General features: G+C 37.9%; 1 protein-coding gene across 2 annotated transcripts; it reads right to left on the minus strand.

The window, feature by feature from the left end:
* Positions 1–239: 239 nt before the first annotated feature.
* kcnip1b (Kv channel interacting protein 1 b) lies at positions 240–15,663 on the minus strand. 2 transcript variants are annotated; one of them, XM_062432952.1, is made up of 8 exons: positions 15,576–15,663; positions 2,012–2,136; positions 1,842–1,911; positions 1,687–1,757; positions 1,456–1,563; positions 1,259–1,363; positions 847–909; positions 240–287 (listed from the first exon to the last, which is right to left on the minus strand). In XM_062432952.1, the coding sequence occupies exons 1-8, from the start codon at positions 15,661–15,663 to the stop codon at positions 240–242; spliced, it is 678 nt and encodes a 225-aa protein (XP_062288936.1). The 2 variants fall into 2 exon arrangements, with proteins under 2 accessions (XP_062288936.1, XP_062288937.1); XM_062432953.1 differs by lacking the exon at positions 15,576–15,663 and adding an exon at positions 6,176–6,233.
* Between the last annotated feature and the right edge of the window lie 1,329 nt (positions 15,664–16,992).

Genomic DNA, 16,992 nt, shown 5'->3' on the forward strand with positions numbered 1-16,992 from the left:
TCCAAGTCTGTAACATCAGTCACTTTTTACTCTGTGGTGCAACTCCAAAGGAGGGCTAAAAGCATTCCAGTCCGATCCCTTCATTAAAGTCTTTGTGGGGATTCTGGCTGTATCCAGACCACAGCTGGACAAAATGGGAAGGGGAGGAGAGACTGGATGTATTGCACATATCCATCCACACACACGCATTAACACTACACCCTCTCTTTTTCCCCTCTTTCCATCATCTCCCTCTTGTCCTACATCACGTTCTCAAACAGCTGCATGGATCTCATCATGTTTTCATCCTGGGAAGAGAGAAAACAAGTAATTATGGAGTAATGGTGCAATTCACTAGCAACTGTTTTATATTGCTGTATAAAGCAATGTATAGCCATAGCTGCTGAACAAGCAGCTTCCAGATATAACATAATTATTTGTCTTTGCAGAAACATCTGTTTCAAATTGTTCTGGAGGACTGTTGATATATATATTCTTTGTAATGTCTAAGTTGGTTTTCTGCATGTGTATGGCCTCACAGTACACATCTGCTTGTAGTTTCATTGACATACATGTTTTCTGTGCTATCTAAACTCAAAAGTACACTTACTAGCTTTGAGACTGTGAGATGTGAGTGACAGCTCTGAAAGCTAGTAAGGGGGCTACTGTTCCCCAAGGACAGGAATGAATTTCCATGCACAAATTGAATATGTCTTTGCTGCTACAGTATATAACAAATGCGTATGAATACTAGTAACATGTCTCAGTAATATGACCATATGCTTCCCTATTTGATACATTTTTAAATGTTTAAATATAATTAATTGCTATTAATGAAGACTGCCCCAGATGTACTTTAATACGCACCTCCTGGCAGGCTATAACAAACTCCTCTAAAGTCACCACTCCATCTTTGTTTTTATCCATTTTCTGTGGAAGAAGAATGTAACAGACCATAGTGCGAATCAGTATCAGTTTGATAATTAAACACCATAGAACACAATACTGTCTTGAGAAAGTTTCTGTGGACTGCAAGGACTGGCTTCACTAATATAAAAAAATAGTCTTATTTGAAATCTTGTGGTTGATGCAAAGTATCTCTATAAAACTAGAAAGGCTAATTTGGGAAGCTACTGGGGTACGACGATGAGAGACATTAAGAGCCAGGTTGTTTTACTTCCTGCTGTGTAAAATAATGGGTTTTACAATCAGCTGTCACTTAACTACACACACTGACTTCGACTTGTATAACTGTCTAATTATGTGTTGGTGAATTAACCTGAAAAAAGGCATCCACATGCTGCTGTGAGACGTCTCCTTTTAGTGCAGGGTAGGTGTACTTGCCCATCATGTCATAAATGGCTCTCATAATCTCAGTCATTTCCTGAGGACAGAAAAGAAGGTGAACATTGTGCTGAGATGCAGGCTTTACATGACACAAAAAGCATTGTAAACATTGTGACAGCACAGTCTCACCTCTCTGTTTATGTAGCCATCTTTGTTAATGTCATAAAGGTGAAACGTCCACTCCAGCTTTTCCCTCAGTGTTCCCCGCAGCAGTATAGACAACCCCACTACAAAATCCTAAAGTATAATAGAGGCACAGGATAAACTCAGAAAGCAGCATTGCATAAGACAGTGAAGAAATGAGTGAAGTTTTGCACATAAAATGATTACAAAGAAGCATGACAGCATTATTTTTGTTACCTTAAACTTAATGGAGCCATTGTTTGTGGTGTCAAATGCATTGAAAAGATAATGCGCATACATGCTTGCATCTGCAACACAAAAAACAAACATGTAAAGCTTTCTGTTCTTAAAAAGCTTCATACACTATTTTCACAGAAAGTGTTGCACTTTACCTCCATGAGGAAAAAACTGTGCGTAGATGTGTTTAAATGTCTCCTCGTTTACCACTCCGCTTGGACATTCCTGTGGGAAAAAAAGAAGATTATTTTTTGGAGTTTGTTGGAAAAGTTAACCAGAACTGTGCACCCTGAAATCATATTTGTCCACTACAACATGTGATTACATTCTTGAAACCACGGTAGAGGATCTGCAGCTCTGATTTGCTGAAGTTGGTGATGGCCTCCAGTTGATCAAGACCTTCTGGTCTGTGACACACCGTCGTCATTTCCAGCTCATCATCTGTTTTATCTACAGGGAAGAGAGAAAGAGAGAGTTAGAAAGAGGTATATTCATTACACAGATCATGTCAAGACTTCAACAATCCCAGTTTAATCCCGGTTTCTTTAGAAATACGATAACGAAAAGGAAAGAGACGACTCAGCAAAGCTTGACAATGTGAAGTTGTCAGGAAACATATTAAAAGTCTAATTAGAGAGCAGAAAAGAGCACTTGTAGAGGTGGAGGCAGAAGAATAAGGCAGGGAGAGGAGAGAAAAAGATGGATTTTTAGACGAGCTACATGCACTTGACAAATTAGACTTCCCCCTTAGGAGTTGAGGGATTTTATTAATGACAACATGGCGCTCAGTACCAGGTGCTGAGATGGATGGTGGTTAATGACGTGAGGAGATTGTTCTGCTGTGGGGAAGTGTTTGTCACTGTGACAGTCTCCAGCTAAAGGCCAATACTAACATCCTGACTTCCGACAGCGGACGCAATCCACACATCAATGAGTTCACAAACATGAACAAATATCCAAGAGAAAACAAGCGCTTTATTGGGTTTTCACACACTTCCACAGCCTTGTACTGGTGTCACAGATTATTAGACAGAATATTTACACATAGAAGCACACACTCAGGGGCTTGTCTCTATAAGTTACACAATTACTTTTCAGATATAAACAATATATTCAGCTTCTTTTTTAGTTATACTGTATGATCTGTTTTATCCTCGGGTGGATTATTTTAACATAATGAACAAAGGCTCATTAAACTGCCGGACTGCACATGAAAGCTAGTTAGATGACATAACAAACACACAAGTCCAAAAAAGCTCAATTGTAGCTGTGTCAGTGTGAATAGGCTCAGTCACACGGTAAGAAAAGGAGATCACAATGAACACGATCCTCCTGCTTTTAGAAAGCAGTGATTCATTCATTTCAACCCATTGATCAGTCTGTAAAGGCTGATCCTCAGTACTGCATCTAGCATCTTGCATCATCTGCCAGAGGCAATCTTAATTTGAATTTTATATCAAATATCTTGTTGGTCATTCACCATTTATCAGTCCCTAGAGGCATAAACTGTATGCCTGACTGTATTTAACTTCTGAAAGAAAGCTCTCATTAGCTGCATTTATTACTTTGCATGAGAAAAATTGCTTAACATTTTGAATCATCTTAATTTGCACCATTTGGATCATGTTAATTAGGATCATTAGGGTTCAGTTGTAATCAGTGTAAAAAGATGCAACATCCATGTTTCACCTATCAGAACATCATTTGCAGCTGTACATGTGTTTACGTGTGTTTACTGTATTCAAACACGTTCTCAAGGCTACATAAATAAACATGAAGTATTTGTGAAGCTATAGTCTAATGGTCATTTGGAAATGATTATCAAATCATGAAATATGACTTTTACAGAGATCTTCCACAAACATGGGGACATTATAACAATTACCACAAGATACAGCACGTTTAAGCAATTATATGTTCAGGATGTATTTTCTGAAGGTTTTTGGTTGAAATGTTGTGAATATTTACTGTCAGTTATCAGCTGAACATTCTGTACATGGTTATATATTGCTCTATCTCAGTGGTCCCTCCATCTTCCTCCTCACTCCTGCGATCTCATTGCTTCTTGTTGTCATGGAGATAGACAGCCATGATAAATGTGAGCAGTGGTGGTGATACTGGATGAAATAATTGTATTTTTTAAATTACATACACAATCCCCCCCCGCCCCTTGAATACAAGCCTATTATCACACAAGCAAATGCAATGGTGTAATCAGAAACAGATTTTAAAAATGAGGGTGAGAGAAGGAAACAGGCAGAGGTGTTGATTAGAAGAGGGGTGAGATATGGAGAAATGGGATGAGAGAAAGAACGAGGTGACAGAGTGTGAAGAAAAATAGATGAGAGGAGAAAGAGAACAACACATGGCAGAAAATCATAACACAATATGTTTGGAGGACATTTTTAAAAAAGACAAACATTGAGCTATGGAAGTATGATGAGAAGGAGACATATATATCGTAGATGGCCAAATTACCAGATCATAACTGAGGCATTCAGGGTGAGAAATACTGCAGATTTCCTACCAACATCACTGGTAATGCTGGTTATTTGCGAGGCAAGAGTCTGGATGTAAATGATTTAACAGCTGCTCTGCACATACATTAACAAAATTCGCTGCATTGAGCATCAGCATGTACCGAGGTAGGTGTTATATAATGAAGGGATAGAGGTAATTAGAAATGTGTTCCAAGTGGGGATTTCTCTGTCACACTGTTAATGACAACCACTGTGGCAGCTTCAGGCTAGTTTTTGTAACAACAGGTTGTATTCAGGCTTACCCAAAGCCATAATGTTTCACCAGAGAGCTTTCACTTGTCATCATAACATCTAAGCAGTGAAAACACTAGCTGCATATATTGGTTTGGTCATGATTTCTCTGATTCTATTTCTTCCTGCAATCTCACACTTAAATAAGCATTTGCAATATAACCTTGGAATATAGTTAGGCATTTTGGGAAAGAGGCTTATTTGCTTTCTTGCAGAGAGTGGTGGCTGTATGATGAGTATGAAAATGTAGCCAGAAGCCATTCATTCAGCTTAGCATAAAGATGGGAATAAGGGGGAAACAGTCAGCTTGGCTCTGCCTAAAAGTAATACAATCTGACTACCAGTACCTTTAAAGCTCACTAATTAACATGTTATGTCTTGTTTGTTCAATCCAGTGACTTCCTGGAGTCCCTGGATGTTGCTTTGCAACCTCCAGGTGATGTCAAAACTTGGAAGTCACAGTGCCCGGTCAGAAATAGACCAGCACAAAAGCAACTGTAAAACCACAATGTGGCGATTTAACTCTTACTTTAAAAAATAAGAAGAAAACATGACATGGTTTGAAAAATATTTTTGCTGGTTTTGCACATACATACACATCTGGCTCTGATTTATCCAATCTGATTTATCATAATCCTTGTGACCTACCTTTATTCATTTTTTGTGCAGCCTCAATACTTTGTTTCATTCCTGAGGATCAATAAAGTCTCATCTATCTAGCCTTATCTTATCTCATACTTCAGGAAAGCAGACACTGTCAGACAAACTTTAATGAAGCTAAGAAAAAACAAGGTGACCTCTGTGCATTTTTTCCCCATTTTGTTCAAAGGTGTTTTTTTTATTATCAGAACAATGAACAATATTCCATCTCATCTTTGTGGAAAACCAGTCATCCATGTCGAATCTCAGAGAGTAATAGCTTTGTTCCAAAGTGCGTCTACTTTATCTTACGCTGCTGTAAATTCATCGTCATTCAACCTGGCTGAGTATTGTTCACACTCTCCTCTTGTGCCCCTTCAACCCAGTCTCCATGACAACAGGCTCCTCTAGCATAAGGCCAGGGAGAGGTATGATATGTGAGCTGTGTGATAATTCACATGCTCTCCCTTAAACCCCCATTCGCTTCTCCCATTCACGCACTCATTCGCTCACACACACTCACTCACTCACTTACTCACTCACTCACTCGCTCCCTCACTCACACAGCCAACTGGGCACCCACATGAACACAAAACACACACTTAATCACAGAGTCATGGCCAGTGATTTTGCTCTCTAGTTATTTTTCAAGGACGTCCTATTTCATGGCATAATATAATCTCTCCATCATGGCTACAGCACATGTGTTATGTTACCACAACATCAATGGAGGACTCCTATCGTCTGATTCACAATTCTGAGTGAAAATGCATTGATTTTCATTGAAAATATCTATATTTGTTTTCTGTTTTGCCCACACTTGAATGCCACATAAAGCAATCTAAATGTATTTGTACTTTCTAGTTCAATCATTTATAGTCACTCCACAGAAATATGGTAAACACATAAATGTTATTGCTTATGTTAAATGTGAATGTGTTGCACTTGTGCGCATGTAGTAACAAACAAATATCATGAATTGCCATTAATGTACATTTTTACTTGAATGTTTTTCTCATTTTTGTTGTCTGTTGCTCTTTTTTCTCCTCTCCATCCATTTCTGAGTAATGTTGACGTACCTCTAGATGGTCTCCTCTGCTTGGTTTGCATGGTCAAAGTGCCCACCACTGCACCCATGTTGTCACCGTGGAAACCAGCTTGGTCAAACAACCCACAGAGTAATAGTCCTCTATTTATTTCACGATTTTCAGCCTGCCGTTCTTTCTTTATCTCTCTCCACAGCTCTGTATCTTAAAGGGGCTTTACCCCCGTTTCTCTCTGGTTTCAGATCTGTTACCGAGACGACTCCCTTCTCTTAGATTTCTGATCTCTTCCTCCAAACACACACACACACATACACAAGCTGCTCCTGCCTTCCTGCGCCACTCCCTCCGTTCTGTGCCTCACTCTACTCATCTGTCAGCTTTCCCCCCTCTTTTAAGCTCCCTGCCTCCTCATGCCCTCGTGTTATTGTGAAGTACTGGTAACTGAAGCCGCACTCAGTAATAGCACTACTGACAAGCAAATGGTAGTAGGTGAAGAGCATTTTGAGCAGCCACATCTCTGTGCTTTACATTTGGTGCACCCTGCATGTAATCTATTTTTATTTTGTCCTCTCATTCATTGCTTATTTCTTTCTTTCCTAAACTAACACACGCACACACACACGCACACACGCACACACACGCACACACACACACACACGCGCACACACACACACACACACACACACACACACACACACACACACACACACACACACACACACACACACACACACACACACACACACACACACACACACACACACACACACACACACACATACACAACTCAACCCAGTGGCTAATGGTGACTTCAGAGCAATACCACTTCAAATTAGTACTCTGCTCCCTGAAGCATGGTTTGTACCATAATGAGCGCATAGATTTGTGACACACTTTGTGTGTGTGTGTGTGTGTGTGTGTGTGTGTGTGTGTGTGTGTGTGTGTGTGTGTGTGTGTGTTTGTTGATTCCCCATGGTACCATGATCAGACCTTTCTCTCTGTAGAATATAGTGTGAAAGCTGACAAATAATTTGAAGTTTTTAAATGTTTTACATCAGTACAAACAGAGTGCAGAGTGTTTAATGGTGTAAATTAATATTCATGGAGCATCTTCAGTTTAAGAAAATTAGACTGTGTGCATTAGGGGATGAAAAACAGTAGGAATGAATAATGATCATTTCTCTTCAAATGTCAAGCGTTAAAATTCAAATGGGGCTGTTGTAGGCATAGATGGATATTACTGTCATATATCATCTGTGACTTCCATGTGATATATCATCTGACACACAAATCAACTGCCAAACATATACTGCTTGACAATTAAAATCCACATTTATTGAATCTATGGAAAGGCATTTAAAACCATAAAAAGACTTTGTTAGTCTGTAGGGTGCAGGTAAAGTGACTGAGTGAAACGTGGACAACGTGAATGTCTTATTTAATATTCCACTGGCTCCAGACCAGAAATGTAAAATCTCTCTTGCTGCCTCACTCTGTCTTTGGGTGTGTGTGTGACGGCTTCAGAAAACCTCTCTTGGTTTAAAAAATTCATGGACAGCCATTTTTTCAATGCCTTTTCAGCTTTACTCTTTCTTGAAAGTTGTGTTCCATGCCTTCAGAGTGAGCCGTAAAAAGAGCAAAAAGCCATGTGGAGGAGTACGGTGGGAATAACCGGTAAAAATACAGCTGATGAGACAGGCCTACGCTGTATGACATCATGAGTTCAAGAGCTTAAGCTCCATAGTCATTCATAAATTAAATATTTTATTCTCTCATTGATATATAAGTCTGTTTGTCTACGCTGTTTGAATAGCAAAGGACTGTGCAGTATGCAGGTCACTGCTATTCAGTTAAGTTGTGTTGGTGTGTGTGTGTGTGTGTGTGTGTGTGTGTGTGTGTGTGTGTGTGTGCAGGGGTGTCGGGGGCTGTTGTATGACAAGGGCCGCCCTGTGATTGCACAGGTGGAGCTGAGATAAGAACTTAACGTCAAATGATTAAATAAACATACAAAGTCATGACCTAATTCTGATAAAAACGACCTTTCCACGTTTATAGCTGATTTGCACTCATGCAGTTCATTCATTCATTTCCCTTTGTTTTTTCATCAAACATTCATTACTTTTACTTCCTGGAAGAAAAAGAAATCTGTGCAATGAGTTCATCTCCGACTGGAAATAATAAATAAAGAATTCCACGTGATGTCACAGATGTTTAACAAACTCTCCCCTCCCATCCTCCTTATACAAATAGAAATAAGCCCCCTGACATATTTACTAGCACACATATGCAAACAGTTGCAGATGGAGAGTTAAGCTTTCACATTACTATAAGAAACTGTTGAAATCCCCTAGACAGATGTTTGCCATCTGGAACTGCCTTTAAGCAGCATATCAGTGTACAGTGACAAATATCCGTGTACAGTGACAAGCACAACGGATTTCATCATCTCATCATCATCTTCTCACCACTTCACAAGCTATATAAGTCACCTCACCACAACCAACTGACAGGACTCCATCACCAAAATTTAAATTTTAAAGGCACTAATAAAAAGGTGAGAGATCAGTAAAAATAAGAATCCAGACAACATGATCATAATATTAACGAAACATTACTGAAAAGCCATCTCACATGCTCATCACTTAATTTCACGTAAACTGAAGACAACCAAGACTATGTTCTGAGTCCCGTATCTATGTATCTATGTATCTATGTATCTATCTGCCAAGACCTTTCCACTAGATAACATTAAATTTATCTACCCTGTGGAAATTGGCTGCAGAGGCTTCATTGGAAAACCCACCCAACAATTCCTGAAGGTTCTTAGAATGACCAGATCCATGTAATTCCAGGTAAAAAAACAACAACAGGGAGCTGAGGGCTTAACTGTATAAAATAAATAAATAAAACTGAATTAAACAGAAATCAGTTAAGCAATAAAAATAATAAAAATAACTAGTTGCAGTACCAGTTTCCTTAATTAAATTCAGTAATTTAGCAACAAGCAAATCTAACCCCTTTATTTTATGATTTAACATGATGATGTGACAAATATTTACAATGTTGTTCATTAATTTCAAGAACAATAATAAAAAAAAACCCAAAGAAAATCAAAAAACAACAATCTAATATCATTTTTTCTTTTATCTGCCATATATAGAAAACTGCCTTTGTGAAACTTGGGAGCCTTGAGTATATTCTACACTTACACATGAGTGTGCTTATGATGTTCAAAAAAAAAAAGACACTTATTCTTTTGAAAAAACAAACAAACAGCTACAGTCCTTTTTGACAAGATTTGACATTATATGTAGGGAAACCAGAAAGGAACTTCTCACTGAGAAAGACACTGAATAGATGGTACACACCAAACAAGTGGAGAACCTTTCCCAAACATAATAAATATAATTATCTGTGTTACTCGAAATGATAAAGCTTGTTGTTTCTATTCATAACAGGTCAGTTCGGATCACCTGGACAGTCACAACTTCTTTTTGACACTATGGGTGTCTTTCTCACAACACTATCTCCATTTTTGCAAGTGTGTAGTGTTACTGTTTGAACAACAGGTGGCAGCAGAGTAATTCCTGATACAATCAGCAGCTTGTGTCACCATTGCAAGCTCATTTTGTCATTTCTGCCTTTAATAAATACAACATGTACACAAATGAACAGAATGCAGCAATATATATATATGAATATGCAGGCAGAAAATGTAGTAGCCCTCCCATACATTACTATGCTGTTCACTATATTAAAAATACAGTGAGAGGGATTCTGTATGTAATATCAGATAATAAAACAACGAAGATGGAGAGAATTAATGTGGAGAATAAAACACACAGAGAGTGAGGAGGCAAGAGATAAAAATAAATCTAGTGGAAGATGGTTACATAAAAGTGAGTAGTGAGGTGATGTAAAAAATTAAAAGCAGAGACACACACTGTCAGCTCTGATCCAATGCTTTCACAGTCACAGAAAATGAGAAAGAGATTCAAAGGAGAAAGAAGATAGTGGTTTTGTTTTTTTGTTGGAGGGAGGACAGGGAGGACCATCAAATAAATGGTAACGATGGGTGATTCGGCTATAGCGTTGGTCACAGTAAAGGTACGGTAGAAGTGCACAGGCCTTAGGTATGAATCTATCTCAGGCGTGTAAGAGGATGTGAGTCTCACTGCAAGGTTATGCACTTAGAGGACACGTGACTTGTAATAGCAAAAGACAGGTGCAGCATGAGGCCGGATGAGAGTGTCATCACCGGCACTCCTTCTGTCTCCACTAGGACCTGTGTCTATGTGAAAGTGGTGTTTTATACAAGAATGGTAGAAGATGCAGGCAAACATCTAACCCGTCTAAAAATAAGTCACGATGTTGTAAAGGATCTTATAATAATTTCAGAATCACTACATTTACTTCATTATATTATACTGAGTCAGTTTTACTTAATTATTTAGCATCATTACATTTACTTCATTATATTATACTGAGTCATTTTTACTTAATTATTTAGCATCATTACATTTACTTCATTATATTATACTGAGTCAGTTTTACTTAATTATTTAGCATCAACTTTAATATTTTAATATTCACTAACATATATTACATTCTATATTTGAATTAGTTTTGACACCAAGCTTATTACCTATTATTACCTATTATCAGACTGTTACATACATAGTTGGGCTTACTGTATTGGACTTGCTCAGAATGTATTAATATGAGGCACAATACATCTTACAGCAAAGTCCAGTGAAGCAGGTGATTTTGACCCTAGACAGGTTAAATTCTACATATGCTGAGAAAAAAATATGTGAATATGCAAGATTGATCCCCCTGCAATGCTTACTCAAACCCAACATTTTCAAAAATGTTCAAAGAAAGCGTTGAGATCAGACATTAAACGTGTCCATGCATGCATCATTTCGTACCTGCAATTTAAAAATGAAGCATGGACGGGACTCTGAGTCCTCCACTATATTCACAACCCAGTAATTCTATTTGAGGCAAGCATCCCTGTCTTCCAATTTACAATTCAAATACAAGTCATAAGCTAGACACATAATCAGCCACATCCCTAAATGAAACTAGCTTTGAGTGCTGTTAAACTGCTGTCTGAAGAAAAATATAAAAATGTTTTAAGCAGCTTTATTTGTCTTTGAGTTGTTTCAGATAACACAACAGCATCCAATTTCACAAAAAGTTTTTTTTTACAGATCACAACAAAACTATTTTTAAAAGTAGAATGATGTAAAATAAGGGTATAAAGTACACTTCAAATCAAGACTTGAGGACAAAAACAAAAACATTAGCCCCTACGGACCGAAAAATAACATTCTTTTCTTTTATGGCCTGAAGCACATCAGCAACCCTGTTCCCCCTAATTCTGGCACCCGACAGGCTGAAATGTTTAAAGGTCTTAAGATGAATATACATGCTGCTGCAATTGTAAGTAGAGCATTTTAAAGGTGAACAAGCAGAGTTTTCTGGTCCATGTCACTATATGTATAAGTGTGTGCAGAAGCGTATGGGAATATGCATAACAAACCAAACTACTGGAGATACGTGTGTGCTGCAGATCAGGGACTTACATTTTTCACTATACCTGACATGCTTGCGTGTATGAAGTTGGGTGTGAATGCATATTTTCATGTCTTCTGCCAAGCATATGATAGTAATCTGCAGAGACTGCCCTGAGACACGATCATGAGTGAATTGTTCATCGAAAAGTTTCAATTTGGAACGCAACCACAACCGCAGTAATAAGAGTAAATACTATTGTCTCTGCTATTAAACTCTTTCTATTTTATTGTTTGAATCTGTCTTGTGAGTTATCATGCCTTAGGATTATATATTATATTCAATTGTCCATAACATTGCTACGAAAATTATATCAAAGCAAACTGCCATTTATAACATTACATGAGGGTTTCACACACATTCTTCTACTACTGCTTCTGTATTGTTGCCAACTATCACTTTATACTGGCAGACATGTATATTTTGGACAGATTAAAAGCACAATCTGTCTTGCTGTTAAAAATCAGAACACAAAATTGCAACCACTGCTCAAATTAACTGACATGTCTTTTAATTCATGGACAAACACTCGACACTAACTAAATGTAAACCTGTCATTATCTAATGTTGTAAAAGGTTTGCTTACATCAGTAATGCTCGTAAACATTCATAAAAGACAGGTGTGGATTTTGAATTACATTTCGTTGAGAAACATTCAAATGCAAATCTTCAATGATCTTCAATTATCAATATATATATATATATAAACACTTTTCAAATTTATATGGATAAAAAAATACAGATTAGAGCTTTAATTATACAAATAATGCATCTATATGTCAGACATATTTTAGTATATAGTTAATGAGAAGCTCAGAAATGTACACCAGAATTTTATTAAAGTATTTTAAAAACATTTATTTATTTGATGCAATTTAACACAATACTTTTGTTAATGTTCAGCTTTCATTGATCTATCCATTGAAAAAATGTTAACTTTACTGAATCACAAAACCTGAGCACATCTATCTATATCACAATGAGAGGCTAAGATTGCATGATTCACACTCTCAAGTGCATACAAAGTAATCCATATTTTCTTTTACATTAGCAGCCAAAAACCATCAATTTCAAACTTAAACACTTCCCACCTTCCTGTGGCTTGAAATATTATACTCAATTGGCACCATCTTACATCTATAACTCAGCATTTTTCACTAGAGGCACTTAATTAGCTCACTGACATTCAATTACGGAATTAAATGAAGACACATCCCCTGTGCCACCCAATGCGCAAATATCTTAACTTTGACTAAAGAAAAAGGTCAGTACCATGTGCTCCAATCAGCAAAGAGGCATGCTGTCAAGGGATGAGAGGCTCAATAGAATTCACACTCTGTTTCATCTGATGCTCGTCTTCTGAGGATGCAGAGGGCAGGATTACTGTCCTCTAGAAAAGAAGGACTGAGGTCAATAGTTTTACCTTCCATCCGCTTTGCTAATTAGTCCATGCGATTGAAGATATAAGCCCATTTCTGTAACAGTAGGTTTGGAATTGTTCAAACATTTCTTTTTTTTTTGTTTGTAATAAAATAATGTTTTATGCACAGTCGTGCAGGTCTAGACACTACAGATATACGGCTGCATTGCATGACCTAGATTGTCAACACATGCAGGCATGAGTAGGCTGTATTATTTCTAGAATAGCACAGTAGCTGACTAAGCCGCCAGTTTAGAATACTTCAGCTAGACTTCCTTTCTCTTCATCATGGTAACAGGTTTTTTTGCATTAAAAAAACTACTTGTGAGTTTTATAAAGGATATAAATGTACATAACTTTATGAGGACCACTTTTCCATATTTTTTGGTCATTCATCATCATTTTCACATAGAATTGATTGATATTCTCTATGAAGTCCTCCATAGTTTGTGAGAGTTTGCAGTTAATTAGAATGATGGTACAATTGAGTGCAGGCCAAAACTAGATGGAGTTTTGGAGATGAATTATATAGAAAGCAGTGATATTGCTGGCCCTGTCCGCTGTTAAAGCATATTCATACCATTTAAAGAGAGTGTCGGAAAATGATTAATAGGACTATGTTAAATTACACAAGTTGATATTTAGATGTGTCCTCACAGATACTGTATCTTGCATAGATTTTTAGTTAAGTTAATTCTTCCACATGTCTTCTTTGTGAATTTGTTGCCATTGTTGCCATAGTTGCCATAGTTGCCATAGTTGCCTGGAATTTCTTAGTGTGTAAGCAGTGTCAAGTTCACTTGATTGTGCTGTAAGAAATTCCTGGCAGTGTTAAATGGTTTGAAAGTAAATTGTCAAAGTATGAAGTTCTGGATGGAAAATAAGCAGATAAAATAGAAACTGAAAGAAAAATGGGGGCAGGGGGGTGCATGGGCCTGACATACAGGGCTTAAAGTTGGGAATCTAAATGAGACATTGCCTGTGCACAAACATTTATTTTAAATGCCATATTTGTATGCATCTGGTAAATGTAGCTAGCTTTCTATAAATAAGTGGTACGTCAGACTTGCAGTTTTTCTGAAAGTGAGAGCAGGTTGTTTTATTATTTCTCACTGACTTGCAGCTGCACTCTGCATTGGTGACTCAGCATGCTTTTTGCTACTAAGGTGAAAAGTCACTTTCAAACAAGATGACGTAACGAAGAGAAAAGAGAGGCCGGGTTTTCAACACGAAGATGACCACACACAACAAGAGGTTTAGAGTGCACTGAAAAGGGGGGTGTGCAGATGTTGCATAACCTCATCATTCAAATTTTGAAGGTGATAGCTGGAGTAGTGATTCCAAGAATGTATTAAATAAACCAGCTCCTTTGACCCTAAAATCAGTTAGTACTGACATTAAGGTACTTAAAAACATTCTTGACACTGTTAAGGAAGCCTCAGAACAGCTGAATCTATTGCAAAGCCACAAAACTGTTTCTTCTTAACACCCTTGATGACAGTTTACTGCAAGTAAAGTTAAACTGTTAATAAAATAAAATGTATAAAACATACAAAGCCCTTGTGTCCCAACCAATTCTGAAACCAAACTTACATCCTGGGTGTTTATTTGCACATATTTAGGGTGGCATATATACATTGATGAATTGTGAGCTTTAAATTGTTTAATGGGAAGCAGTTTTAGAAGATCCAAGGAAGTGAAAAATATGCAGAAATGTCAGTAAAGGTATGCAAAGTTTTGTGTAACAGAAATATCTTGGCCTCCTTTTCTATAGGGCTCCTGTGGGCTTTGATCTTATCTGGTTCATGGCCTGATGGCTCAATATAGCTGCCACCAGCACAGCACCAGCAGCAACAGTATATCATACTATTCCAGCGACCAAGACTCAGCACATTTTTTATAACCTGATGTTTATCCTGATAGACCAGAACACTACTGCATCGCCAAATAAATAGGAGAGCTGAACCGCTTAAAGACTTACACTTCCAAAGCAACCGCTCAGTGTTTCGCTCAAGGGCAATGTGACAGGAAACATGGGTGTTGATGAATAGACTACACTTTGCCTGGTGTGGAAACTGAGTCTTGACCACATGGCTGCACCAGCTGCATGAAACAAATAACTCACTAGCTGCATGCTGACCAATTTGGGAATGATAGATACTATCATTTAGCTAAGCTTTGAAGGTGTAAGATATTGAACATAATGATCACATGACACATTGATTACTTTGGAAACTCAACTCAAACTCAGCATTTTGTTTTTGTACACTATTACAAGGGAACAGTTCTTTCTCTAGATAGCATGTATGCTGTGCAATTGTGGATGTCAAGACAATCTAATTTAGAGTATTTATTAAATGCTAGGTTGTGTACTGTAGTGTACACATAAAAATGATGTGTATCTGTTTGGATGAAAAGTCACAGTAGACCTACCTTTAGTGAGGGTTCCTGAGACCAATCTCTGCAGAGACTGGATTAATTTGAGCACCCCCTGTCTGCAGCGGCTGGCGCAGCCAGCCATCCTGAGGTAGAGGTAGTGCAGACAGGGCAGAGAAAATGCTGTTTCCTTCAGTGTATCTCAAAAAAGGTTTGAGCTTGATGACGTCCTTTCAGAGGATATTACTGTAGTCCAGGTGGTGATCCTTATTGCAAATCTGCCTCACCAGTTTTTGTGGACATCTCATGGTCTTTTAACAGGATCCTTGTGAAAAAAAAGTGAATAATTAGTCATTTGCAAAAATTAACCTTTTTAAGTGCAGCTTAAATACAAAACAATGTATATTCCCTCACACAAATTTTCATCCACACAGTTACACCTGAGGTACAGCTACATTTAACTCACACAGTCAGAAACAGATGCTCACCCCACTTGCACAGACACACACACACACACACATGCAGACATGCATACACACACGTGCACGCACGCGCGCGCACACACACACACACACACACACATGCACAAACTGTGGTGAAATGTTGATTGGAAAGAAAAATCCAGACCTGTATTTGAAACTTTCGTAAAAAAGCCCCATAAAAAGTTCCATAAAGTAAAATCAGGCAGAGGATAAAATGTTAAATGGACTCCAGGCACAGAACATAAAGACCAGGAAGTTCTGTTCCTCCAAAAAAATAAGCAAAAAAGCAAAAAAGCAGAGAAACTGGTCCAGTTCTTCCCACCTCCTGTCTGTATTTCTCTGATCACTCTTCTCCTCCTTCTCTCGTCTTCTGTCTTGTGGTGTTGTGTAAATGTGAGGTAGCAGTTTATCTCCTATTATATACATATATTTCTGTGTGAGGATTTGTCTGAACTTCAGTGAGAGCTGTGCAGCAGACAGTGTGGTCTGTGGAGGAGCTCTGCTTTGGTGCTCTCAGCAGATCTGTACTGCAGAGAGTGCCGGTAGCCACCACTGTACCCGCCCTCCCTCTGCTGTGCTCCCTCCTCCTGGCTTGCATTAGCGCTTCCTCACTCTCAGTCTGGCTGATGCTCTGTCTTATCTTTTTCCAGAACCTGCACAGTTACTTACCTTTTTTCAAGAGTCTACACAGGTTGCATTATCCATGATGCAGTAAATTGTCTGGTTTAAAAAGAAACAGGAGGTTCATGTTGGAGGAGGTTTAAGAGTGGAGCCCAGATCTTTAAAGCAATTCCAATCCAAATCCAAAGTTGTTGTTTTGTTTTTTTAACCAACAATTTATACATCTTCTCCCCATCATGATAACAAATAAAAATTATTCACATTAAGCAGACACTTAATATTCATATTGTAGCTGTGCAATTTCACAGTATTATAACAATATATCCCTTAAAAACAGGTGATTACTATTATTACTTTCTTTTTTACTTTCT

This window comes from Scomber scombrus, chromosome 14 (assembly GCF_963691925.1).
Source record: "Scomber scombrus chromosome 14, fScoSco1.1, whole genome shotgun sequence".
NCBI classification, from domain to species: domain Eukaryota; kingdom Metazoa; phylum Chordata; class Actinopteri; order Scombriformes; family Scombridae; genus Scomber; species Scomber scombrus.